The 26,846-nt window shown below is 35.3% G+C and overlaps 4 protein-coding genes across 7 annotated transcripts in view; 2 read left to right on the forward strand and 2 right to left on the reverse strand.

The window, feature by feature from the left end:
* Positions 1-3,613: 3,613 nt before the first annotated feature.
* LOC109179041 (protein SUPPRESSOR OF GENE SILENCING 3-like) lies at positions 3,614-7,912 on the forward strand. Its single transcript, XM_019328612.1, has 5 exons — positions 3,614-4,607; positions 4,690-4,984; positions 5,099-5,343; positions 7,006-7,130; positions 7,411-7,912. Exons 1-5 carry the CDS (start codon positions 3,615-3,617, stop codon positions 7,610-7,612), a joined length of 1,860 nt encoding a protein of 619 aa, XP_019184157.1. The 5' UTR covers position 3,614; the 3' UTR covers positions 7,613-7,912.
* Positions 7,913-15,640: 7,728 nt separating this feature from the next.
* Positions 15,641-18,132, reverse strand: LOC109179042. Its single transcript, XM_019328613.1, has 4 exons — positions 17,018-18,132; positions 16,676-16,912; positions 16,469-16,580; positions 15,641-16,378 (listed from the first exon to the last, which is right to left on the reverse strand). The coding sequence occupies exons 1-4, from the start codon at positions 18,130-18,132 to the stop codon at positions 15,641-15,643; spliced, it is 2,202 nt and encodes a 733-aa protein (XP_019184158.1).
* A 2,878-nt stretch (positions 18,133-21,010) lies between these two features.
* LOC109179091 (putative disease resistance protein RGA3) lies at positions 21,011-25,470 on the forward strand. 2 transcript variants are annotated; one of them, XM_019328653.1, is made up of 2 exons: positions 21,011-23,987; positions 25,196-25,470. In XM_019328653.1, exon 1 carries the CDS (start codon positions 21,207-21,209, stop codon positions 23,973-23,975), a length of 2,769 nt encoding a protein of 922 aa, XP_019184198.1. In that variant the 5' UTR covers positions 21,011-21,206; the 3' UTR covers positions 23,976-23,987; positions 25,196-25,470. The 2 variants fall into 2 exon arrangements, with proteins under 2 accessions (XP_019184198.1, XP_019184199.1); XM_019328654.1 differs by lacking the exon at positions 25,196-25,470 and having other exon boundaries at positions 21,011-22,864; positions 22,935-23,020.
* LOC109179092 (cleft lip and palate transmembrane protein 1 homolog) overlaps positions 24,248-26,846 on the reverse strand; it is a 68,911-nt gene continuing 66,312 nt past the window's right edge. The window contains exons 12-13 of one of the 3 annotated variants that reach the window (XM_019328657.1): positions 24,592-24,745; positions 24,248-24,539 (exon numbers count right to left, since the gene is read on the reverse strand). In XM_019328657.1, coding sequence (XP_019184202.1) covers positions 24,594-24,745 — 152 coding nt within the window. In that variant the 3' untranslated portion in view covers positions 24,248-24,539; positions 24,592-24,593. Of the gene's footprint in view, positions 24,746-26,846 lie in introns of all 3 variants that reach the window. The other 2 variants (XM_019328658.1, XM_019328656.1) reach the window with 2 other exon arrangements.

The raw sequence follows: 26,846 nt of genomic DNA on the forward strand, positions 1-26,846 counted from the left end.
TATTTTGCCTACTACGGAGAATTTACTTATAAAGAGAGTTGATATTGATCCAACTTGTGCAATGTGTGGAGTTGGGCATGAGAATCTTGTGCATTCTTTGATCACTTGTGGTTATACGATGAACATTTGGGCACGATCCAACCTTCCAATCCCCAATAGTGCCACAAATATTTTCAGTGATTGGTTTAGTGATTTGTTGAATATTTTAGATGATGATAGGATTATTTATGCAGTGGCTCTCTTGTATTTCATATGGCGAACGAGAAATGGAGCTGTATGGGAAGCAATGTTGCCCAGGCCCCAAAACGTGATAGCAATGGCGTTGTCATCCGTCAATGCATGGAAAGAGGCACATCCCGCTCGAAGAAGTCCGCAAGCCATCACCACGATGCCGGCTGCTATTTTACCGCCAGTTGCGGCAGTCTACTGCCCGAGGGAAGGCGCAGCAATTATAGGAGAAGGGGAGGCCGAAACACTGCCATTATCACGGGAATTTTCAGCAACCGTCCAACACAATACTACGCAGAACGGGAGGATTCAATGTTATTTCGATGCGACGTACGATCCAACAACAAACAAGGCAGCAATGGGGGCTATTATATTGGATTCACGAGGATGCTATGTGTCGGCGATGACCACCCCTATCATACACTGTTTTTCGCCCTTAATGGCGGAGGCTTTCGCATGCAAAGAAGCTTTGTCATGGCTCAGACACCGAGAAGAAACAGATATAGACCTCTACACAGATTGTTTGGTGCTCCAACAATATCTTTCGTCTACAACACACTCATTGCGCTCTTATTTAGGCTATGCCATTGATAGTTGCAAAACTAGTATGGCATCTTTTGATTACTGCTTAATTCATTATGTTCCTAGACTAGACAATTATTTAGCGCATACATTAGTTTCTTCTGCAACTAATCACCTATCTAGTATGTACGCGGACTTAGACCCGCCAGACTCTATTTCAGCATATTTCGAATAAATGCCGCACAGGCTCTTTTCAAAAAAAAAAAAAAAGTACTAGGTATCATTGAAATAATTTTCAATGATATCGGGTACAATGAAGATGGCCTAGTAAAGGTGGGTCAAGTTCCATGGGTTCAAGTCGATCTAGGATTATTATTTTATTTAACTGCCTTCAATCCATGAAGAGGTAAATCGAAACAAAATAATTTCGAAACTCAACACTAAATTATACATTTTTGCACAAAAGAAATCTAATTCAAACTTAAACCCTCAATATTTGTGGCAGGTACTAACCTGTTGGAGAATTGTTCCAAAAACTTTAGAAATCTAACTCAACCTAATTTGCAATTTAGAAATCTAACTCAAACCTAATTTGCAATTTTTCCAAAAACTTTATAATTCTATTCAATTATATGGACTTTGGGTACTAACTTTGTTGGAGAATTGTTTTTAACAAATTTAAAGTAGTAATTTATGAAGAAGACTAGCTAGTAAAGAATTCTAGGAGAAGACTTTTGAATTTAACAACGCCTATAAGCCTATTTATTGCAAAACTTTTACATTTTCAATGCTATATTCACAGTTTTTAATTTATTGAAGAAGACTAAGTAAAGAATGTTTGGAAAAGAGTTTTAATTTTAACGAGATCTATATTTATGATTAAATTCTATATTGTCACTGTTATATATACAATTTTTATTTATTTATTTAAGAAGACTAGTAAAGAACACTAAGGAAATAATTTTAAATTTAACGAGACATATGTACGGTTAAATTCCTATATTGTCCCAGATATATTCACGATTTTTTATATTTCCGTTATTTGAAGACGGAAACCTAACGTCAAGGGTCAAGGTGTCATTTTTGTAATAATTGAAGGGCGAAATATAAATACATCCATAATCGAAGGATTGCATTAATTCTTTGGGTAGAAGTCAAGGATCTAAAGTGCTCTTTTCTTTTTGTTTAATTAGGCTTTAAAGCCATGTACATCATGCATCAGATGTTGTACCTCAAGTTTTAGTAGTGTAGGAACATTTTGAATTTGGCCATTTGGCCCCTGTTACGAGAGTACATATTCCTTTAATTTAATTTTCGAGCCCCCTATATATATTCGCGTCATTTGCTAGCTGCGTCTCAAGCCACCCTCAGGCCTCAGCTCATTTCACTGGTTTCATCACTGACACTCTCTATATTCTCCCATGGAATAGTCAATTGTCTGCTGTCAACTGGCCTTTCGCCTGCGATCGCCGGTGAGTTCGCCGGAGAATTCGCGATCTCCCTCCATTCTCTCCGTCAGTCATTTTCAGGTACAACTCTTAGCTAAAGATCTGAAATGTTGCCCTTCTCTTTAATTTTCTCCGATCTGTTCTGTCTATACATACACATAGTTTACGTATATATATTCGCTTGATTGTTAGGTTGTCTTACTGCGTTTTGTAAAGATACACATGCGTAGACGATTCTACTTGACGTGTTATATTTTCGCCTCTCGCCTCCTCATGTACGAGTATATTTGTATAATATGCATGTAGGTATAGATAATATATGCACGTGTAATGTAATGAAAATAGCTTTTTCGATCAGCTTTTTGAGAAAGTTATTTTGCATGTAATCAGCTATCACTAATATTTAATTTACAATAAGCTAATGTTATTAGTTAAATCTAGGTAGGACTTCCATTTGAGAAGTTGTGAGTTCGAGCCTCAGTGGAAATGTTATTGGCTCTTTGTGCTTCAGTAGGTTGAGAAAGTAGCTATGAAAAGATACTACATTCTAATAGAGTCAGTAGCATTAAAAAAATGTTATCAATTAGTTAAACCCACTAATCCAATCAGCTAACAACTATTACCAAACATCCCCTCTATATATCACTTCTTCAATTTGTGTTTTTTTCCCTGTTTTCGAGACTTGCAAGTGTTGATTTTTTTTTTCTTTTCTGTGGAAAACGTTTATTCCTACTTCATGTTCTCGTCCTGCTTATGTTGCATGATAGTACGTGAATCTTGGAGCAAAAAATGGTATAATATATCTTACACTACATTTTCTCTATGTGGGCTATAGTCTATTGAAAATTTTGAAGGGATGGGAGCTTCTTCCTCTTCTTCTTCTCCTTCAATCTTGTTCTCTGGGTATGCGCAGAAACAGAACAGAGAAAAAAGGATTGATTATGCTGTTTGGTCATATTATATTCTAATGCAAATACTTTGCAGGTTTAATCAAACATAAACTTTGGTTTTTAATTAGGAATGACTTCCATGTCTTAGTCGTGGCATTAAGATATGCAAGGTAGAAGGATGTTTGATATAGTGTGCCTTATGTTTTTATATGTGATAGTAAAGCATAATTCTTGTGGCATTTTTTTTTTTTATTACAAAAAGGATGTTTGATATAGTGTGCCTTATCTTTGTACATAAAGATTGAAAGAATTATTGGGATGAGTTATTTGTTGTAAACCATTCTATACTGCTAATGATCTTGATAATATTTTGCCAGTGTGCAGTGTATATGTAATACAATTAATTTATCAGACTCCTGTTGTCCCGTAATATAAATATATACATATAATTTCCATTTTCATGAGTAATGTTGTTGATGATCCTTTTTATGCTCAGTGATAGCTCAGCTCGGTCTCAAACTCAAAGATGAGTTCAAGTAGAGGTGGTGGAAAACCTTTTTATTCACCGACTACAAAGAAAACATCAGCTGCAACATCAAATCTCATGGTCGATCAATTGAATTGTGGAGTGGCAGACCTGAGTTTTAATTCAAAACAAGATGATGGGCAGGAAGTTTATGTTAAGAAACCCAAGAATAGGGCTGGAAAGCAGCCGATGCTCCAGACCTCCACTGCTAAAGTTTGGGGAAATTCTGGTGTTAAAGCATGGGGTCATCCAACAAATTCAGTGCCCAACTTAGAAATGAGAAATAATGGGGGAAGGGGTTCAGGAAGCAAATGGCGAGCTTATCCTATGAGTACTCGTGCTGGTAGAGGAAATGTAAGGCCACACTCAGCTAACCGGGATTTTGGGACTGTAGCAAATCCTCCTCCTGTGGTTCAGCCTCCTCTAAAGTGGTCTACTATAGTGGCTTCAACACACTCCCTTGAGAATGACCAAAGTTCTCATCCTTCTGCAGTGGTTGTCCATACAGAAGAAGAAGAAGATGATGACGATGAACAATCATATTTGACTGATGAGTCTTATGATGAGTTTCTGAGTGATGAATTTGATTCATGTGAGAGTGAAAAGAGCCACGACACGCGCAAACAGAATCGCTGGTTCAAAGGATTTTTCAATTGCATCAACAGTTTGAGCACTGAGCAGATCAACGACCCTGGAAGGCAGTGGCACTGCCCCGCTTGCAAAGGGGGTCCGGGAGCTATTGATTGGTATCGAGGATTATATTCCCTGACGGTACATGCAAGAACAAAACGGTCAAAGAGGATGAAGCTACACAGGGAACTTGCAGAAGTATTGGAAGAAGAGCTGAGTAGGAGGGGTACTTCTGTGGTTAAAGCAGGTGAAATTTTCAGAATGTGGAACGGGCTTGCTAATGAAGAAAAAGATTTTTCAATTGTGTGGCCCCCTATGGTAATCATTATGAATACAAGACATGAAAAAGATGAAAATGACAAGGTACATAAAGGATATGATCCCAGCCTGATGCCTTTCTGTGGTTAACTTTTTTTGTAATTCTAACACATAATTCCCCATCCAGTGGATAGGAATGGGAAATCAGGAACTTCTTGACTACTTCAGCTTTTATGATGCAGTCAGGGCTCGGCATTCATATGGTCCAAAAGGGCATCGTGGGATGAGTGTTTTGATATTTGATGCCTCACCGGTGGGCTACCTCGAGGCTGAGAGACTAAGCAAGCATTTTACCGATGATGCAAGAGATAGAGATGCTTGGGAACGGAACCCGGTCACATTTTATGCTGGCGGAAAACGGCAGCTCTATGGTTACATGGCAGAAAAGAGAGATATAGATGATTTTAACCGGCATTCGCACGGTATATATATGGTTCAGCACGTACATACTAATTAAGCTAAGCTAGCTGGTTTTAATTATGAGTAGTACGTAGAGTGAGTTAAGTACTGATGTGATGTGATGTGCTTTAATTTAGGTAAATCCAGAGTGAGGTTTGAGATACGATCTCACCGAGAAATGGTTGTGGACCCACTTAAGAAGATGGGGGAGGACAATCAGCAGCTGATGCGTTTCAAGGACAAAGCCGCCAGACACCAGAAGCAGGCAAAAGCTCTTGAAGAGTCTGTTAATGTTGTGAGTGAAAAACTTCGCCAGACTATGGAAGAAACCAAGGTTGTCCGGTTGAGAATAAAGAAGCACCATGAGGAGAACAAAAATGAGGTATATTTATATGCATATATTATATATGATCTTGCATTTCAGATCAGATGATGTTGCTGTTTTTCTAGTTTAATTTCTACAACTTTTAGCTTGCATAAAATAGAGAACATATGTTGAGGGAGGAATGGGAGGGAGCTAGGGGGATTATTTTGTCCTTTCTCAGTAGATAATTACTTTTTGCTTCTAATTCTTAATTGTGAATCTTTATGTTTTTATCTTATTTTATTGGTTCATTCATGTTTTTAGCTGCTGATGTCATGGTAACAAATTGCAAGTGCTGAACCAATTCAAAATGCCTGCCTTTTATTCAATGAACACTTGAATAGGCTTACTGATTAGTAACAGTTTTCATATGTACGTCGACTGTAGTTGCTAGTCATATATATATATATATATATATATATATATATATATATATATATGGTGTTTTTTCAAAAAGTTTAATGTGTTTGATTGGAAATACTGTTTGTTGTTAACTTAAATAAAGGTTAGGTGTTCAATTTTTGGGCTATACAAACGATTTAAAATTTTAATATATAAATAAAAAAATAAAAATTTAATACAGGTTGGCCTGTTTAGCCGCCAGCCCGTCTAGCAATTGTTATACCATGGACCAGGGTCCACCTTGCAAGGTGACCCTGATCTTAAATTGTGTATTTTTAATATTGGAATTGTGAACATCTAGAATATAAATTGTGTTTCTAAGCTTTGAAAATTTGTGAATACAATACAAGGTCATCACTCATCACAAATTGTGAATTTTTAAAAGATAAATTGTAAACATTTAATATGTAAATTGTGTGTCTTTGGACCTGGGTCCACTGGATCCACCTTGCAAGGTGGACTCAGAGTCCACAGAATAATTTGCCCCGTCAACCACAGGTTGAGTTGGGAATATCCCAACCTGTGTAAAAAACAGGCTGGCTGCTAACAAACGTGAGCTATGAAATTTAATTCCCTTCAATAAGCTTTATACACACTTATTTTATGTTTGGAATAACTCGTCCTGACATAAAAAGTATTAAATGTTTCACGTGAGATGGTGTCATACAAGACTTACTCTTATATTTGTTCGTAGGTTTTATTAGATGCTCTACTTAATTATTATTGCCCTGTTTGGCAAATGGCTGTTAGCTGATAGCTGTTAGATGTTAGCTGATTGTGTTAATTATAAGGTATAACTAGTTGATAACATTAGCTGATTGTAAAAAAGTGTTTGGTAAATTAGTTGTTAGCTGATAGCTGTTTGGTATAATTTCTTTTCTCAAAAAGCTAATTGAAAAAGTTGCTTAGGGTAGCTTTTTGAATTTTAGCATTTTGGAGTTGCAAAAAGTTAATTAACCAAACACTTGTATTGATATTTTAACTAAATCAAACAATTAATAGTGGTCAAATAAGCCAAAATTGGTCTATAAGCCAATTTTTTACCAAACAGGGCCTATATTTTGAATTACTACATCCGCATTTTTCAAATTGCACCTTTCCACTTGACCTGAATGGTATATACCAGCTACAAACTAACCCTTGGTCTTTACGCATATATATATATATATATATATATATATATATATATATATATATATATATATATATATGTAACCTTACAATAATGTAGTTTTCTATTTTGCCCTAGCTTAATTATTTTGTTTGTACTATTTTCAGATGGACTTTCAAGGAGAGTTCTTTAAGGAGAGTTTTGAAAAGATGCAGCGGGAGCACTTTAACAAGGATAAGCATTCTCATCCAAATAATCCTCCTTCATCAGTTGAAGATCATCATCTAGAAAGGTAAAATGCCTATCCGATCCTTAGCTTGTTTCATTTCGCAGTGCTATTATATTGTGCAACACATCGCATATGTGCTTGTCTGCTTGCAAAAAATTCTTAGAAACATGTATTGCATGTTCCTATTGAAACATGAAACTGTTTCTAAGGAACACACTGCACACTACTAGTTCATAGCTGCATTATATTGCTTGCTTACTTTTGTTTGAAATAAATTAGGGTGCTTTAGTTTTTGTTGGTATTTCAAATTTCTATTCTGATCTATTTGTCACATTGAAATTAGGGTGGAGGAAATTGCAAAATATGGGGAGTTTCAGAACTATGGGATGAAAGAGTTCATAGCAGAGAAGGAGAAGCTTAAAAAGGTGCATGAAGAAGAAATAGATGCAATGAGGCGTAGACATAGAGAAGAAGAGGCCGCGCTGGACAAGAAGTTTGAACTGGCTATGTTGATGGAGAAGTATACTCCACCACCCTCAGATTAGAGCGAGCACATATTAATCTGAGTGGCAAGCTAATTAAGCCCTCTTTCCCATATTGAATAATTGGCTGACTGATGATAAACCTACAGATTGCCGTCTTTCCCATTTCCCATTTCCCAAATTGAAAAATTAGCTGATAAACCTACTGATTTTGGTCAAGGCTAAACTGTTCAGTGCTAAACATTTAAATCAGGCACAATGACTGTTTTGAGACTTGAAACTTGTATGGTTGCTTTTCAGCTTTATGGTTTTGTGCAACTTTAGTGCTTGTGGAGGAACTATTTGTATGTTAATTGAGCAAAGTCCCGGCCTGTTTTGTGCAACTTTAGTGCTTGTGGAGTGACTATTTGTTAATTCAGTAAAGTTTTTGTTGTGATATTGTCACATTTAGTTTTATTTTTTTAATGAGTTAATTTTGCCAGAAGTCCATGTCTTTGGTGGCAATTTAAAATTTAGTCTTAGATTATCGTTTTTGGGCAAATTATACTGTGGATCGCGGTCCACAATGCATTGTGGTTTAGACATCAAAACGGTGTCGTTTTTTTTTTTTTAATGAAAAGAAACGACGCCTGTTCCGAGCCGTCCGCAAAAAGTAACTTTGATTGTATAACATATTTAGTTTCATTTTGTATACACTGCAATTTCATTTCAACACAACTACAGTTTCATTTCGATATAACTACAGTTTCATTTGATATTATACACTTAAATATGTGAAACTGTTATTCAGTTTCATTTTATGTACACTATAGTTTCATTACAACACAACTACATTATCATTTCGATATAACTACAGTTTCATTTCACAATATACACTCAAATATGTGAAATGTTATTTAGTTTCATTTTATATATACTGCAATTTCATTTCAACACAACTACAGTATCATTTTGATATAACTACAGTTTCGCTAGACAATATACACTCAAATATGTAAAATTGTTATTCAGTTTCATTTTGTATACACTACAGTTTCATTTCAACACAACTACAATTTCATTTCAATTCATTTGTAGTTTCATTTGATAATATAACAATAATAAGTGAGGCAATGTTAGTTTAGATAGATTGTAGTTTCATTTGGTAATTAACACAACAAATATACACCCTCCGTTAAGCTGTAACGTCGACCATGGTCCACGATATAATTGCTGATCAATTTTACTATTTAACATATCCTAGACTATTATTTTTTGGACACTTTTAGTCATTCTCATGATTTTTTTCTATTTTTAGCAAGAGCATTTTTATCTCTTCATATTTTTCTTTTGTTATTTTTCCGATTTAATTGGTTTAGGTCTTTACTAAAAACCGGTTGAAAAATATGGTTACTAAAAAGTTACCTAAAGTTCTAAACCAATTAAACCGGTTGAAACCAAAAAAATAACAAAAGAAAAAAAATATGAAAAGTCACGAGAATGACTAAAATTGTCCAAAAAACAATAGTCTAGAATGTTAAATGGCAAAAACGATAATCTGTGACTAAATTTGGAATTGTCACCAAAGACAAGGGACCTATAGTGGAATTAAATTTTTTTAAAATTTTGAATTAATACATTCTTGACTTTTATTTGATTACCACAATTAGTCTTTCATTTAAATTTTTTGTCAATTCACCATTTACTAAAGAAGGCTAACATGTAGTTTTATTATTCAAGTTTCTTGCCTCAACATATATTTTCTCTCCTTCTCTAAAATTTTTTAAATTGAATGATGAAATTGCATATTAGCTATATATTTTCTCTCCCTCTTTAAAACTTTTTTAATTGGATGATGATTGCACATTAGCTATATTGACTAAAGAGTATAATAACAAATTTTTAAAATTACTAATTACGGCGAACAAATGAAAGTTGATGTAATGTGACAACATTAAAAGAGCAAGATTAAATGTGATAATGTTACAATAATTGAAGATTACAAGTGAAATTTGTTTTTCTTAATTCATTATTTATGAATAGGAAAAAATATTAAATTGACTCCCTAAGTCAAACCCTAAACCAACTAAAATGTTCAACTGAGCCTAAGTTAACTTGTTTAATAGGTTGGTGCTTCTTGGGCTGATACATGTCTTTTTTTTTTTTTTTAATTTTACTATTTTTTAAATATATTTTTTTAACTTTTTGTTTCTAAAAAAAACTTTTGTTTTTTGTTTTTATTTTTTTTAACGGTGCTCCCCCAAGACCACACCGTGCATCCGTGTGCACCATGCATGGTGCACACGGATGCAAGAACGACGTCGTTTTACCTAAATAAAAAAAAAAATCATTTTTGATTGTCGTTAGTTACGTAAACATATGTTCATAATTTTATAATTTCACATTCTGGATTTATAGTTATGAAATTATGGATGTGTAGTCATGCAATTCTGGATTTATAGTTATGAAGTTATGGATGTGTAATTGTGCATGCAATTCTGAATGTATAGTTATGAAGTTATAATTTCACATTCTGAATGTATAGTTATGAAGTTATGGATGTGTAGTTATACAATTCTGAATGTATAGTTATGAAGTTATGGATGTGTAGTTATGTAATTCTGAATGTATAGTTATGAAGTTATGGATGTGTAGTTATGCATGCAATTTTGAATGTATAGTTATGAAGTTATGAATGTGTAGTTATGTAATTCTGGATTTATAATTATGAAGTTATGGATGTGTAGTTATGCAATTCTGAATGTATAGTTATGAAGTTATGGATGTGTAGTTATGCAATTATGGATTTATAGTTATGAAGTTATGGGATGTGTAGTTATGCAATTCTGGATGTATAGTTATAAGTTATGGATGTGTAGTTATGCAATTATGGATTTATAGTTATGAAGTTATGGATGTGTAGTTATGCAATTCTGGATTTATAGTTATGAAGTTATGGATGTGTAGTTATGCAATTCTGATTTTCTTTTTCTTTTTAAGTCGGACGTCAAAACGACGTCGTTTTTGCAGCCGTGTGCACCATACGGTTGCACAGCATAAGCTCTAACGGTCTCCATGTCCGGAAGCTCCATTCCGAAACCTGGGACCACGTCCCACCGGTCGATGACACTCTGGTCATTAGAGCATTCTTAGTAGTTTATCTCTAGTGCGATTTTTGAGGGGTTTTTGTAAGTGTGATTAGGAAAGAGATAAAAATGTGGGTGAAAAAGAAAAAGAAAAACTAAAATAAATTCTGACATTTTAAAAAAAACAGTAAAAAGTAAACAAAAGAACGAGTGATCGCCAACCGCGCCCGTTGCGCCGCCAACTGTTTTTTTGTTTTTTTTTTTCCTCTCTTTGCCATAAACTTGGTTCTTGCAGAGGTATTATTTTGCTTTGAACCACTGCCTCCCATAAGTAATTATCCCCAGGGCCGGTCCTATCATTTTATAGGCGCGGGGCGTAGCAACAAAAATGGGCCCTAGCTACATGAAATTAATATACATTTTTATAACTAAAATTTTTATTAAATAAGGACGAGTCACAAAATAGGCATTTAAAAAAAATAAATTTGTGGCCCCGTTCTTATAAATAAATGAAACCCTATCAAAAGTATAAGAACAACCTTTAAAACCAATATTGTAAAATATAAGATTTTTATTTCAAATAAGTACGAACGGTGTAACACTCAGTTGAATGCAAAAATCACAATTTATACTGTAAAATATATGATTTTTATGTCAAATAAGTATGAACGGTGTAAATATTAGGCCCTCTAAAAATTGAGGCCTTGTGTTGTTGCTCATCTTGCATGCCCCAAAATCCGGCCATGAAAATACTAATGTCAAATAACTTGAAATAAGATTAAAAAGTGTTTAACTATTTTACATACATATGAAAACAATTCTATATGTTTTCCTAAATTCAAAATTATCAATACCTGCATCAGTGACTTCATAAATAAACAATTATAGCTTATAAAAACGAATAAACAATTTGATACCAAATAAGCTTATACGCAATCACATTATGATTATTATAAAAAAAAATAAAGTAATTATTATTAAAAATTTATAAAACAAAACTTATAAACAAGAGCAGAGCATGAAGTCTTAATTATTGAGAAAAATAAATCAGAACACTTTAAGTGCGATAAAAGATATTCATTATAAAATATGAAACATAATTAATTTGATAAAATAGTTCGAATAGAAAACACATTATAAATCACATATCTTCTATATTGGTATTATATTTATAAATACTTTTTGTTTTAGTTAGATTAATTTCAAGTTTTTTCTAGATTAATTTAAATACGATAACACACAGTAGAACTTCTAAACTACATTAACTAGATAATTCATAAAAAAAGTAAATTATCTTTTCAAATATTTTTCATAACTAAATCACAAAATATATTACATGTACATTATTCATTATAAAATTCACAAAATAACATGTATTCTAAATATAAATTGTAAATTACTCGAATAGAAATTGATTCCAAATTTGATATAGATTACAAATCAATCTATATTATAAATCTCATTATTATTATAGAAAGGTAAAAAAAATTACAAAGTTACAAATTTAATAAAAAATACAAATTAAAAATAGAAATAAATTCAATTTAATACTACATAAATTTAATGTACATATATGGGTTCTACAAAGTAAAGAATGAAATTGTACACATGAGGGCTCAACCCCACGACCTTTTAAAAATAAATAAGGCAGCTTACCAATTAGGCTGAATAACCCATTTAGTAATTCTAATGTATATTAAATACCTATACAATAACACTATAGTATAAATAAAACATAGTGGGGTGGGATGGGGGCCCCCTTCCAAGCGTGGGCCCTGGGCAAGGGCCCAGCCTGCCCTTGCCCAGGGCCGGGCCTGATTATCCCTAACACTGTTCCAATAACTCAAAAAGATCCGCTGGTAGTGATGCTCTTAATACCATCGTTTTGTGCAGAACTGTAGATTGGACTTTTAATGGCATTGCCGATGATGATGGAGATAAGTCTTGAAAGGGGTTTCTGCACTGCCTTAATTGATTTTGTACTGATGCTGATGTTCCGAAACACACACACACAGAAATCAGATTTTCTTCTCTCTAAAACTCTGCTCCTACTCCTTCTTGTCGGCTGTGTTATGTCCGTGCTCTAGTTCGCCGGGTTCATTCGTTTTGGTGCTCAAACATTGAATCGTAGTACGTTTTATCTTAGGAAACCTAGACTACAACGCTCCCAGCACTTTTGGGAGGTAGTAAATAAAGTTTTAAGGAAAAAGTGTTTCGCTCGATTCGTACTAACCACTTTTCCTTCATCTTCGGTCTTTTCGTCTTTCGGTTCAAGGTTTTGGGATTATGCTCTAAGCAATGAATCCTTGTTCTATATATTTATTTATATAGTTGTTGGTTGGAATTATAATCTAAGAAGATTATATAAATTTCATATCGTTTGTTTATATATATATATATATATATATATATATATATATATATATATATATATATATATTATTTTTGTGGTAAATCGACTTGCTCATTTCCTACAAAATTGTCCCGTTGGAGGGAAGACAAAATTTCAAAGCATATTAACCTGTGAGTAGAGACCGCTGGGTAATACGACAGTACGTGACTTTCGGTACTCGACAAATGTTGGTCTATAAAGTGCGCTAAACATATTACTTTTTGTTTTACATAAAGGACATGGCATTTAATGAAAGTTGATTTTGGGATATGTACGTAGGACTCATTTTGTCCATAGCACATTTGCTCACTTTAAGGTTCCGGACTATACATGCACCGAGAATGTTTCTGGCTTGTCCTATCGAGTCGTTAGCTTGTCTATCGTTTTGATCATTTTCATTCCCTCGAATATGATTGGTTGACTTTATCAATCGTCCCATAATGTCTCGAATGATTTTCCTTTTATCATTCGACATTGATAATACATGAGGTAGACCTTTCCATGATTCGGTCTTTTTGCAACCTCTGTGCTTTTTGTCTTCGAGTCTTCAGGTCTTCAAGTCTTCGTTTAGGACTACGAATTGTTGAGAAATAACCTCTTGGGTCACGTCTCGTTCGTTATCTTTGATTCGCCTGAGTGTTGTCATCTCGTATGACATTCATCTTGAAACCCAAGAGTGCTTAAAGTGATCACTCGGGTTAACGATTCGAATGAAGATAAATTTGACCTAAGTCTAAGACAATAAACGATTTAAGAGGTCTAAACTCCTAAGCTTGGTATCATTAAAATCTAATTACAAAATGTTCCTAACTTAATATAAATAGAATTAATAAATAATTATTCACATATCCTACGTGATCATAAATTATATAAAAATTATGTTGTTTATGGAAAGATAGAGTAGTTAACATCAATTGTTCTAACTTCTTAACCAAATATTAATTTAAAATGATTTGGCATTCTAATAATCTAGTTTTTTATCTGCATGAATTAAATATGCTAGCTTTTGATCTCTTTCTTAATCATAATCTAATTTCAAATCCACAATGGTCTATATTCCTCAATTAATACTGTCATTTTCAAAACTCATCAAATCACCCATTTCATTATGCGCTAGTATTTAAATTCTACCAAATTCTAGGGGTGTAAATGAGCCGAGCCGCTCGCGAGTTGCTCGTGAGCGGTTCGGTCAACGCTCGGCTCGAACTCGGTCAAAATCAAGCTAGGCTCGAGCTCGAGCAGCTCGTGGATTAAACGAGCACGAGCCGAGCTTAGGTACTGTAGGCTCGCGGCTCGACGAGCCGCTCGCGAGCCTTATAATATATTATATAATATATAATATAATTATATTATATTTAGTATATAAAAATAATAATTAGGGGAGGGAAATTAAAATATTTTAATAATTATGTATGGATAAAAGTCATAAAACAAAGTAGTTTAAATTTTAAATCAAACAGGTCAAATTCGAGATCAAAATTGAGCTCAAATTCGAGCCTAAACTCGAGATCGAATTCGAGCCTGAACTCGAGCTCGAACAATCGAGCTGCTCGAGCTCGAGCTCGAGCAACTCGACAATTGCCGAGCTCGAGCTCGAGCATCAGTTCACGAGCTCGAGCAATGCTATCATTAACGAGCACGAGCATGAGCCTACCCACGCTCGGGCTCGGCTCGGCTCGTTTACACCCCTACCAAATTCTATTAAACTCTTAAAAAGTCTAAACATTCACCAACCAGTACAACAGTACAACCCCTTCAATTTCACCTTTTATAATAATTATTTTTCTCCCAACCAAAGCCCAAAGGTAAAGTTGGTCTGTGACAATGTGGCCAAAGGAGAACGCCGACACTCCCGATAGAATCTAGCCGCCACTGCTCGTAATCCGAGTTCACCGCGGTTGCCGTCGTCAACTGCGGAAACGAAAGAGAGGATTTAGCTACCATTTAACTACAATATATAGACTTTTTTCTGTAGTGAGGACTGATGAATCCATCTCCAATAAAGAATAATTCATAAAAAAAATCCAAAGATTTAAAGAATAAAAGAGAAATGGAAAATTACCTATAGACTTACAACTTGAAAATTGAAGAGAAATTACTTGTGTATCTGCTGTCTGCCTGTATGGTTTGGATGATTTGAGTATGAAACTTACTTTAGAAGCTTTCTTGGGGGGGGGGGGTGGGGGGGAGGGGCGGGGGCAAGGCCCTTGTTGCTCTAGGTGGCTCCGCCCCTGACTGCATACTAAGGGCTTCACTGAGATGATGCCCCTACCTCACTAGTGAGATATGAATTCTTCCATACGTGTTTATGATACTTGGAAATGCTTATGAGAAAAGATGAGCTTTGTAATCCTTCATACCTAAATTATATCTATATATATACTTTGAAAATGACAATTGAAAAATGTTGGGGTCGTTTATTTTATTTCTCTATTTTTCCATTTCTAGTTTTTCATTTTTCCAGTTTTTCAATTTTCCTCCTCCATTCCTCCATTTTTTCATTTCACCGATTTTCTAATTTTCATCCTCCATTCCTCCAATTTCTCTCTCTCTCTCTCTCTCTCTCTCTCTATATATATATATATATATATATATATATATATATATATATATATATATTGAAAACCATGTAACTCAGATTGCATTTGCCAAAATCGGCTCCAAGAAAGACGGAGGACCATCCCTCCAAACAGTACCACCAGCAGGCGCATTACTATGCTTAGCTAACATATGTGCCGCAACATTTGCGTCCCGTCTAACATACGAGACTACAGTACCAGGCATAGAAGAAATTAAACGAATACACGAGTCTAAAATAAAACCAAAATAAGAACGAAAGGAACATGCATTTCTAATACTAGACACCAAAACCGCGCAATCCGTGAATAGGCTGACCGCCGTGTAACCATTATTCTTTAGCCAAGAAAGCGCCTCAGTCACCGCCATCGCCTCCGCCATTAAGGGATCATACGGGCATACCAAAGGACCATTCACCGCAGCAACGTACCTCCCATCCTCCTCCAACACCACAAAGCCGTAAGTTGGCTGCTGCTGATTATTTTGAAACGCCGCATCCACATAGCATGCCAAGCCATGCTGGCCTTGATTAGCTTGCAACACTGCTTGTTGCTGTGTGATCCTCGGGCTGGCACCATGCTGCATCCATGCTGCCCAAGTAGATAGGAACCGACTACACAAAGCCGTGGGGGTTGGCAGGAAACCATTCCATACAGCCGAATTTCGTGCTGTCCAAATACTATGCAACAAGCCACACATCTTCCCCTTACTGTCACAATCCAGCGCTGATGCTCCACCTAACCACAATTCTGCCCAAAACAGAAAATTGTCACCATTATAATGGGGTAATGGCAACTGGGAGCAATTCCAAATAAAAGAGGTAAAAGGGCAAGAACAAAGCACATGCATGACATTTTCCTCTACTAAACCACAAGTTGGGCATACATTAACTAGATCCACCCTCCTTTTAACCAAATTATCAGGAGTTGGTAAAATGTTAGACAGCGCTCTCCACATAAAATTCTTCCAATTAGGTGGGATTTTCAAGTTCCATAACCTACTCCATACCGGCGAACTAGGAGCAAAACCACCCACCAACCGTCTATATCCACTTCTTACCGAATAATTCCCCGTTATATCCCCTTCCAGTACCACAGGTCGTCGTAAGTACCATTCAACGGCAGATTGTTAATCAAGGTGGCATCCCGTGCATTAAAAACCTGGTGGATCAAGGTACCATTCCATGCGCCCGTTAAGTCATCCACCAAATCAGCCATAGTCAAAACCTGATTGGGATCCGGCTGCAAAGTAGACACATAAGGATCGTGAGCATCCGGCAACCAAGGGTGTGTCCAAACCTGAGTAGTACGCCCATTGCCAATCCTCCGTCTGCACCCCATTTTAACAAGCCCCTAACTTGCCATTATGCTTCTCCACACATAACTCGGGTTTCCCCCCATTGTAGCATCATAAAAGGTAGAAGTTGGAAAGTACCTTGCTTTTAACACACGAGCCATTAGCGTGTTTGGCTTCGTGAGGAGGCGCCAACCCTGCTTGGCAAGTAACGCCAAATTGAACTCATGCAACCGTTTAAAGCCCAGACCCCCAAACTTCTTAGGCATACACATTCTGTCCCAAGCCAACCAATGAATACTATCCTCCCTTACGTTCCGCCCCCACCAATATCTGTTCATCAACCTCTCAAGGGAAGCACACAAAGTTTTGGGGATTAAAAAGATGCTCATTGTATAAGTAGGCATAGCCTGCGCCACACTCTTCATAAGGACCTCCTTACCAGCTCTGGACAGGAGCCGCTTATTCCACGTCCCAAACCTCTGTTTCATCTTCTGCTCAATATAAGCAAAAACCAACTTCTTATTTCTGCCAATCACGGAAGGGAGGCCCAGATACTTACCAAAATCATCTGCCTGAGCAACCCCCAAGGCCCCGGCTAGGAGATCTTTTACTTCATTCCTCGTATTGCGGCTGAAAGAAATACTCGACTTATTAAAGTTGACCGCCTGCCCAGAATAGGCCTCATAAACACCGAGGCACCTCTTTACCTCCATCGTTTCCTGCAGATTTGCCTTAAAGAAGAGAAGACTATCATCTGCAAAAAACAAGTGTGAGATAGACGGAGCCCCCCTGGCCACCCTACAACCATGAATTAACCCCCTGGTCTGAGAATCTTGCAGCAATAAAGATAACCCTTCTGCGCAGATAATAAAAAGATAAGGAGACAAGGGATCACCTTGCCTAAGACCCCTCGTGGGGACAATCTCCTCAGAAGGCCTACCATTAATCAGAACCTTATACCGCACAGAACGGACACACAACATAACCAGCTGCACCCACCTGTCATCAAACCCTAACCTCCTCAACATTTGTTCCACAAAAGGCCATTCCATCCTGTCATACGCCTTGGCCATATCCAGCTTTAGAGCTGCCCAGCCTACCTGGCCCAATTGCTTTCTCCTTAGGTAATGTCCGACCTCCGAGGCTATCATAATATTATCTGATATTAATCTGCCCGGAAGGAAGGCACTCTGGGACTCAGAAATAATCCCCTCCAACAGTGGCTTCATACGGTTAGCAACCATCTTAGCCATGACTTTATAAAGTACGTTACATAGAGCAATCGGCCTCAGGTCAGACACAGACACCGGAACAGATTTCTTAGGGATCAATACAATATTTGCACTATTTAAATTAGGGGGGAAATAAGACTGGGATAGACAATCAAGCACAATATATATATATATATATATATATATATATATATATATATATATATATATGATTTTCTTAAAAATAATTTTATAATTCGTTTTATCACATAAAAAAGTTAATACATTAATACTAAATGTAAAAAAGGTAACAAAGTTAGAGAAAAATATTTTTTTTTGAATGCTACTAGCTCTATTACATAGTAGTATCTGTTCATATACTTTCTCAACCTATTGAAACACAAAGAGCTAATAATGCCTCCACTGAGGCTTGAACTCACAACCTTCCAAATGGAAGTCCAACCCGGGTACCATTGGACCACATAGTCCTGGTACAAAAAAAAAGTTAGAGAAAAATATATTACTAAATAAATTACAATTTTTTTTGAAAGGAAATAAATTACAATTATTTCAATCATTTTAATATATAGTTTGAGTACACAGCCAAATACGCAGAATATCATTAAATACAGTCATCCCAATATCCCATATAAATTTGTACAATAAATATATATAAAAAATAATAATAAATCTATGACTCTGTGCGCATGTTAATAATAATAATAATAATAATCCTTTATATAATAAAGCTATATGGTTTGGAAAATAATTAATGTTACAATTAATGCCACAACATCCTTTATTATATATATATATAAAAAAAGCACAACATTTAACAAATAAAATAGCTATATATTATATAATCATATAAAAAATATAATTTTGAAAAATAAAATAGCTATATATTATATAATCATATAAAAAATATGTTCAATTAGAGTTTAAATTTACACATGCAAAATTTGAAATTTGCTTTCCAAATGTAATTATCTTAATTATTATTCGTATTGTGAAAATTATAATATAGATGAAATACAATTAAGAATAAATCAATGTAATTATGTAAAGTCTCTCTATTAGTTTATTTGAATATGCACATAATTAGAGATTATATTAACCATATAAAATTTTAATTTTAATTTTAATTTTAATTTTAATTTTAATTGTAATTTTTTATTCTATAAAAATAATAAATACTTGACCAATGAAAGCTCAAAAATATTATTATATTAAATACTTTAAAATATTTTAGTTTTTCTATTTTTTATTTATATTTATAATAACATAATTTTTTCCCGTGCATCGCGGGGGTGAATTACTAGTAATAATAATAATAATAAATCTGTGAGCATAATAAGAAGGGAAATGAAAACTGAAACTATGGAAATTGGAAAAGCAATAATAGGCATGCTCTAGCCTCTCAGCAGCAACAGGAATCCCATGCTGAGCAGGAATCAACCCATTGACCTCACACACACATTACTGTTCACCCATCCATTCTCCATTCCTCCATTTGAAGATTTGAAATGGACTTCTCCAAAAATATACATAAAGTTAGAAAATGGAGAAGAGTTAGATAATTTGAAGAAAAAATTTAGTAAACAACTTCTTCAATTTGTATTTTTTTCATTTCTCAATTTCTCAATTTCTCTGGAAAATCCTCCATTTTTCCAAGTTGGTAAACGACCCGTTATGCTTTGAAATGATTATTGGATGAGAAATATTATGTTGAGAAATGTTATTTTGAAATCCTCCATACTTATGCATATTTTGAAAATGTTTTGAGAAAGTATTATGCCTTGAATGAATTATAATATTTATATTATGTTTTGAGAAATGATTGGAAATGATTTATGAAATGGTTATAATGCTTTGAAAGTGTTAAATACTATTATCTTGAGAAATTTATTACCCTATATGAAGTATGAGATTATTTTTAGTAGAGTGTATCATGGCTATGGTGCCTATTTTAGCTTTGGGGGAAAACTATTTTGGGGTGTTACACATACCCTCCGGATTACCTCGCTGGTCTCCACCCACTGGTTAATAGCCGTTTAAAATTGGTTTCTATCTAACGGACTTTTTTCAATACGCCTATAAATACCATCTTCTAAGATTGAAGAAGGTGCTAGTGATCTGAATTAAAAATTTTCTAAGTGCTAAAAGCTTTCAAGTATTTTCACATCTAGTGACCAGTGAGAAAGAGAGACAAAGCTTCAAGTTCAATCATCCAGATTGCAAGAGACTTGTGCTACTTACTCGCGAAGATCAAGATCCTCAAGCCAAGCTCTCTTTGTTGGAGAAAGAAGAATTATTTTATTCAAACTTGTATTCTCTACTCGGTAGTAGTAGAAAGAGGCAGAGTAAACTCAGTGAGGAGTTGAAAAACTTGGTGGAGTTCAAGACCGACTTAATATTCAAGGCTTGAACGTTCGTTATTGTACTAAGTGATAATGCAATTCTTCTAGGAGTTCTAAGGAGAAGAGTGGAGTAGACTATGTTGGCTGAATGAACCACGATGGCCTTCTCTCTCTCTTTACTTTACTTACTACTTTCATTGCATATTATCACTAGCAAACTTAACATTTCACAAAAACAAACCTACGTACGAATAAATTTTAAAAGGGGTTAACACAATTTCTGCTATACAAACTTTTCGAATGGTTAAAGTTACCTCTCGAACTCTTTAACAATTCACCATTGTTTTCAAAAATCTTACTAGTGTATTAATCCTCTAGACTTGTAGTTGATGACAGCCAATTACACCACATAATGAGAAAATCTTACATGGTTGTTACCCGCAAAGCAATGCTAATAATTTTTTATTGAATTTACTCAATCAAATTTAATTGAGTAGATATAAGAGGGTGTAGGTTAACACTTAATACTCATAAGTCATACTAAAGCTAGAAATCAAACAGAGAATTGGTGCAAGTGGTGCAACTACACCTTCTGGGAACACGCGGGGAGGACCGGGAGATGAAGACTTCGAATCGTGTTAACCCTACTGAAAATCAAGCTCCCGTAAGTGTAGCTATTAGCTCGCGCTCTCTCTCTCTCTCTCTCTCTACCATCATTCTCTATTGTGATTTGTGGATTAAAAATTGTAAAGAGTCATGGAAGGAGCACTAATCGAAGTAATTCTGGAGAATCTCAGCTCTCTGATCCGAGAAGAGTTGGGATTGCTATGGGGCATCGAAAAGGAGATGGAAAAGCTATCCAGCTTGCTCTCTACCATTCAGGACGTTCTGGAAGATGCAGAGGAGAAGCAACTGAAAGACAAGGTCCTACGCAACTGGCTCCTAAAGCTCAATGCTGCTGCTTATGAAGCGGATGATATCTTGGACGATTGCACAACTGAAGCCTCCCACCTTCAAAACAAACACCAAACTTTCATCAAACGCCTGCTAATTAATACTGTAGGTAACGTTTTGTTTCGCCATAAGATTGGGAAAAGAATGAAAGCAGTGATAGAAAAACTGAATGCCATAGCTGAGGAGCGGATTAAGTTCCATCTGAGAGAAATTGGTGATAGGATGCCCGTTAAAGTGGAGGAAACTGGATCAATCTTGACGCAGTCGAGTATCTTTGGAAGGGATGAAGATAAGGAGAGAATTATAGAGTGGTTGGTTGACGGAACAAGGGAGGGTGAACATGTTTCAGTCTTACCTATATTAGGAATGGGGGGTCTGGGAAAGACTACACTTGCCCAGATGGTTTTCAATGAGGAAAGGGTGGCTCAACACTTTGAGCTAAGACTTTGGGTTTGTGTTACTAGTGATTTTGATGTCAAGAGAGTGCTAAAGGAAATTTTAGAATCTGCCACTAGGAATGGTTCTGGTGCATTGAAGCTAGATCCTCTACAGAGAAGCCTTCAAGACTTGTTGAGTAAAAAAAGATTCTTACTTGTGTTGGATGATGTGTGGAATGAGGATCAAGATAAGTGGCAAAGGTTGAAAGATGTTCTTGCTTGTGGATCAACTGGCTCTTTCATCATCATCACTACTCGTCTTGAGAAGGTTGCAATCATTGCGGGGACTCTACCTACATATTGTTTATCAGGTTTGTCAGAAGAAGATTCTTGGTTGCTGTTCAAGCAGCTTGCATTTGGGCAAGAACCAAAAGAAGAAGCCAGACTAGAAAAAATTGGTAGAGAAATTGTGGCAAAATGTGGGGGTGTGCCTCTGGCGACAAAGGCTCTTGGAGGATTTATGCGCTTTAAAAAAGAAGAGAGTGAATGGTTATTTGTGAAAGAAAGTGAAATTTGGAACTTGCCTCAAGGAGAGACTTTTATTTTGCCTGCACTCAGATTGAGTTATTATAACCTTCCTTTTGAGATGAGAAGATGCTTTGCATATTGTTCTGTATTTCGTAAGAGCACTGAAATTAAGAAGGAAAAGCTGATTCATCTTTGGATGGCAAATGGATTCATTTTATCCCGTGGAAATTTGGAGATGGAGGATGTTGGAAATGAGGTGTGGAATGAGTTGTACATGAGATCCTTTTTTCATGATGTGTGGAAGAATGACTTTGGGGATGTTACTTTCAAAATGCATGACCTTATTCATGATCTTGCCCATTCTGTGATGGAGGGCAGCAGGTCAAGCCAGCAGATCTTACTGAGAGATCATTATCTATCACTACCACCTGTTACCACAACTCTAATACTCAAGGATCCTTCAAAATTCAGTTGTCTTCGAGTGTTGGATGCAAGTCGGCAGTGGGGAAGTTTCACAGACGTGCCATCTGCAATCGGCAGTCTGAAGCACCTAAGGTACTTAAATCTCTCGTTTACAGAAATTCAAACATTACCTGATACGATATGTGATCTTTGGAACCTACAGATTCTAAATCTGGACTACTGTTGGAAGCTTCAATGTTTACCCAAGCGCATTTGTAGCCTTAAAAATCTCCGGCATCTTTGCTTGATAGATTGTCCCCTAATTGGAATGCCCCCTAGTCTTGGTCAGTTAACTTGCCTAAAAACGTTAAACAAGTTTGTTGTTGGGAAACAAAGAGGTTTTAAGATTAGTGAATTGCAAGACTTGAATCTTAGAGGTACTCTTCATATCACAAATTTGGAGAAAGTGAAAAGCAGTGAGGATGCAAAAGAGGCCAATTTAGAAGGAAAAAAAGATCTTCGACACTTATCTTTGTCATGGGATTCTGAAGAAGGTACTAGTAATGCAGAAAATCATGTTGATCATGACATAGTGAAGTACCTTGTTCCTCCTTCCCAACTTCACTCTTTGAGGATATATGGCTTCAGAGGTACATCTTTTCCATTTTGGATGAGCAGTCCAATAATGAAGGATGTTGTCGATATTTCTTTAGAAAACTGCAAAAATTGTGTCAATCTTCCACCATTTGGGGAGCTACCTTTATTGAAATCTTTGCGTTTAGAAGGGCTTCCTATTGAGTATGTTGACAATGAATTACAAGGCGAAGGCTTGATCAGAATGAGGTTCCCATCATTGACTTCACTCAATATGAATGACCTTCCAAAGCTGAGAAAATTGTCCAGGCAGGAAGGACAAGAGCTATTCCCTCATCTCCGCAACTTGGACATAAGCAACTGCCCTTTGTTTATGTCTGTGCCTGAAAACTTACTGAACAACCTCAATCATTTGGAGTCATTATATATTAGCTGTCTTGAAACGCTTCAAATGCTGCCTACAAGCCTTTCAAGCTTGACTTATCTCCAGTATCTGTACATAAGTTGCTGTCCTAACCTTGTGTCGCTTCCACAATGCATTCAGAGAATGGAAAGTCTTAAAATCTTGGTAATAACCGGATGCACAGAACTGCAAAGGCGATACGATAAGGGAAATGGGGAACACTGGCATGACGTAGCTCACATTCCAGAAGTGTGTATTATTCCATAGAATACAATCAAGGTAAGGCCCATTTCTCTTCCTCTTCAATGCTTTGAAATGCATTATGTTGTGGGCACGAGAATTAACAATTGGTTGATTTTTTTTTCTTTTCTTTTTGACTATCCACCCAATCACGGTTAGAGAGTATTGTAGAGTGAAATTATATGGATATCTAGTATATTTTGTTGTCAATACTATGCCTTTGGAACTGTATCTACTTCTTTCTTAATGGAGTTTGGTCAATTAAATTAGATCTGGTTGCTTTCTTTTTACATGGAATAAATATGGTACAAAACAATCTCTATTGTAAAAACACTTGATGCCATGAATGGATCAACCTCAAGTTGTTTGTAAAGTCAGGCATGCATTATCTGCTTTTCAAAACTAAACTAAAACAGAACCACATAGTTGGAAGTTTGCGATGTGCAAAACTATCATCCTATTTGTTACTTGTTAGGATCAAACGCTTGCCACTACGCCAAAAGCTATAGCTAGTAGCAAATGCGCAACTTTATTTCCTTATACCGCCACACATTTTCGAGATGCTGGTGTTGGGCTTGACCCTTTTAAGCCCTTTACCAGCCTCCGCCCAACAATCCCCCAGCCACCGGGTGATAGACTTGGCCTTTACCGGCCTCCGCCCAACACTATTAAATAAAAAATTGAACCAGTTAGTTTTCTTCTCGTCTTCGCTCTATGTTGTAACATCTGTGTGCTAATTAACATCCTTGATCCTGGATAAATCCACCTTTGATATAGGTATATGAGAAATATTAAATCTGCAAAGCAAGAAGACAAAACATTAACATGATATTATCTAAGTCAAAGTAGGATTATCATATAAACTAAGAAACCCAAACATCATCAATTTAACAGAATTTAGCAAACTACAAATTAGTAAAGGGCATGTACGGCCAGAGAATTCTTCTCTATTTTTATTTTTATTTTTAATAAAAATGAAATACAAAATTTTCTGTTTAAAATGAACCATTTTCTGTCAAGGTAAAGTGCATGTTTGTTGGAGTTAGATATTATTATATGCTCCACGTATTGGATTGTGAATTACTGTCTGTATATTTTGAATTGCACTTTCCACTTGACCTGAATGAACCATTTTCTGTTTAAAATGAACCCTTCTTGGTCTTTATGCATATATGCATGTCACCTTATAGTGTATTTTCTATTTCGACCTAAATTCTTATATGATATTTTGTTTGTACTATTTCCAGATGGACTTTCAAGGACAGTTCTTTAAGCAATCTTATGTAAATCCTAGCTTCTTCAGTTGAAGATCATCAAGAAAGGTAAAATGCCTATCCTTGTGTCATTTGGCACCCCTAATGTGTAACACATCGATCTCACATGTGCTTGCAAAAAAGAAGTGAGCTGAGAGAATTGAAGTTGTGTAAATTCTTAACACACGAATTACTTGTCAATCGGACACTCGATCAGTGTCCTGTATTGCATGTTAATGTTGAAACATTGAAATTCCGATCCTTCTAAAGAACAAATTAGAGTTGCGTTGCTTCTAAACATTGAAACTACTAGCTAGTTCATAGTTGCGTTGCTTGCCTACTTAGCTTCAATTCTCTTTGAAAGAAATTATGATCGATCCTTTAGTTTTCAGATCAGTTAGTCGGTATTTCAAATTCCTTTTCTATATATTTGTCACGTTTAAATTAGAGTTTAGGAGATTAATTAAATTGCAAAATGATGGAAAAGGGAGTTTCAGAATAAGTTTGAGATGGAAGAGTTGATAGCATATCATCTATCATTATTTTGTGGACCATACTATCAAATAATGTACATTCAGTATACAAATAATATACATTCAGTACACAAATAATGTATATTGTATTTAAAAAAAATATATTATTTGAGTACTGAAAATACATTATTTTGTATAATGTAAATTCAGTACACGAATAATGTAATTTTAGTATATTAAAAATGTACTTTTGTTATGGTCTACATAACACTGTGTGGACCATGGTTCACACAATAATTTGCCGCATATCACCGGAGACGTTGGAAGAAGAAAAATTTATATCATGGACCAAGGTCTACATAGCATTATGAACCCTGGATCAAAATGACAAGGTACAGAATTCATACTTGTAAAGTACAAAATTTCATAACACAAGATACAAAAAATCACAACACAAAATACATACACATGTTATATATTTATTTATTTTTCAAATTTGATTTAGGTACATAATTTGTGTGCTCATAGGCACAAAATTTTACAACACAAGACACAAAAATTAATAACATAATACACAATTACTAATTTGTTTCAGATACAGAATTTAATAACACAAGACACAAAAACTCACAACATAAAATACATACACATGAACAAAGGTTCATAGTGCATTGCGAATCCTGGTACATACACAATTACACATGAATAAGGTTCATAGTGCATTGTGAATCTTGATCCATGGTATAAGGATAGGTGACTTGTTAGAAAAATTGTATTTGGGTGCGTCATGCGTTGTGAGAAACACGGGGGAAAATGCGACAGTCATTACATGTATGGATCAAATTGGCGATTGTTATGGGATATATATATATATATACTAATTTTTTACGCGCATTGCGCGATTGAGATAATGCCCAATATTTTTTTAAAAAGTAAGTACTTTAAAGTAAATATCAATGCAAAATTATATTGGAATTGTTCAGCATAGATAATTGAATGTTAAATTTGCATATTTAAATAGGTAATTCTAAATTTACAAATGCAAGACAATATAGTCAAGATTGATTATAATTATCAATAAAATAATTGTATAGGTATGGTTGAAACCAAATACGGGACATAAGGGAAAGCAAATAAAAATTAGGGCATAAAATATTAAATATATAATAATA

This window comes from Ipomoea nil, unplaced genomic scaffold (assembly GCF_001879475.1).
Source record: "Ipomoea nil cultivar Tokyo-kokei standard unplaced genomic scaffold, Asagao_1.1 scaffold0876, whole genome shotgun sequence".
In the NCBI taxonomy this organism is placed as follows: Eukaryota; Viridiplantae; Streptophyta; class Magnoliopsida; order Solanales; family Convolvulaceae; genus Ipomoea; species Ipomoea nil.

Excerpts from the sequence above, each read along its gene's own strand:
- LOC109179041 (XM_019328612.1), top strand. The coding sequence starts at position 3,615 with ATGAGTTCAAGTAGAGGTGGTGGAAAACCTTTTTATTCACCGACTACA. Across the intron at positions 4,608-4,689 it reads AAAAAGATGAAAATGACAAG|TGGATAGGAATGGGAAATCA; the intron begins GTACATAAAGGA and ends TTCCCCATCCAG. Across the intron at positions 5,344-7,005 it reads ATGAGGAGAACAAAAATGAG|ATGGACTTTCAAGGAGAGTT; the intron begins GTATATTTATAT and ends TACTATTTTCAG.
- LOC109179042 (XM_019328613.1), bottom strand. The coding sequence starts at position 18,132 with ATGGCTAAGATGGTTGCTAACCGTATGAAGCCACTGTTGGAGGGGATT. Across the intron at positions 16,913-17,017 it reads GCTCGTGTGTTAAAAGCAAG|ACGGAGGATTGGCAATGGGC; the intron begins GTACTTTCCAAC and ends AATGGGGTGCAG. Across the intron at positions 16,379-16,468 it reads GGAGGGTGGATCTAGTTAAT|TTGCCATTACCCCATTATAA; the intron begins GTATGCCCAACT and ends AATTGCTCCCAG.
- LOC109179091 (XM_019328653.1), top strand. The coding sequence starts at position 21,207 with ATGGAAGGAGCACTAATCGAAGTAATTCTGGAGAATCTCAGCTCTCTG.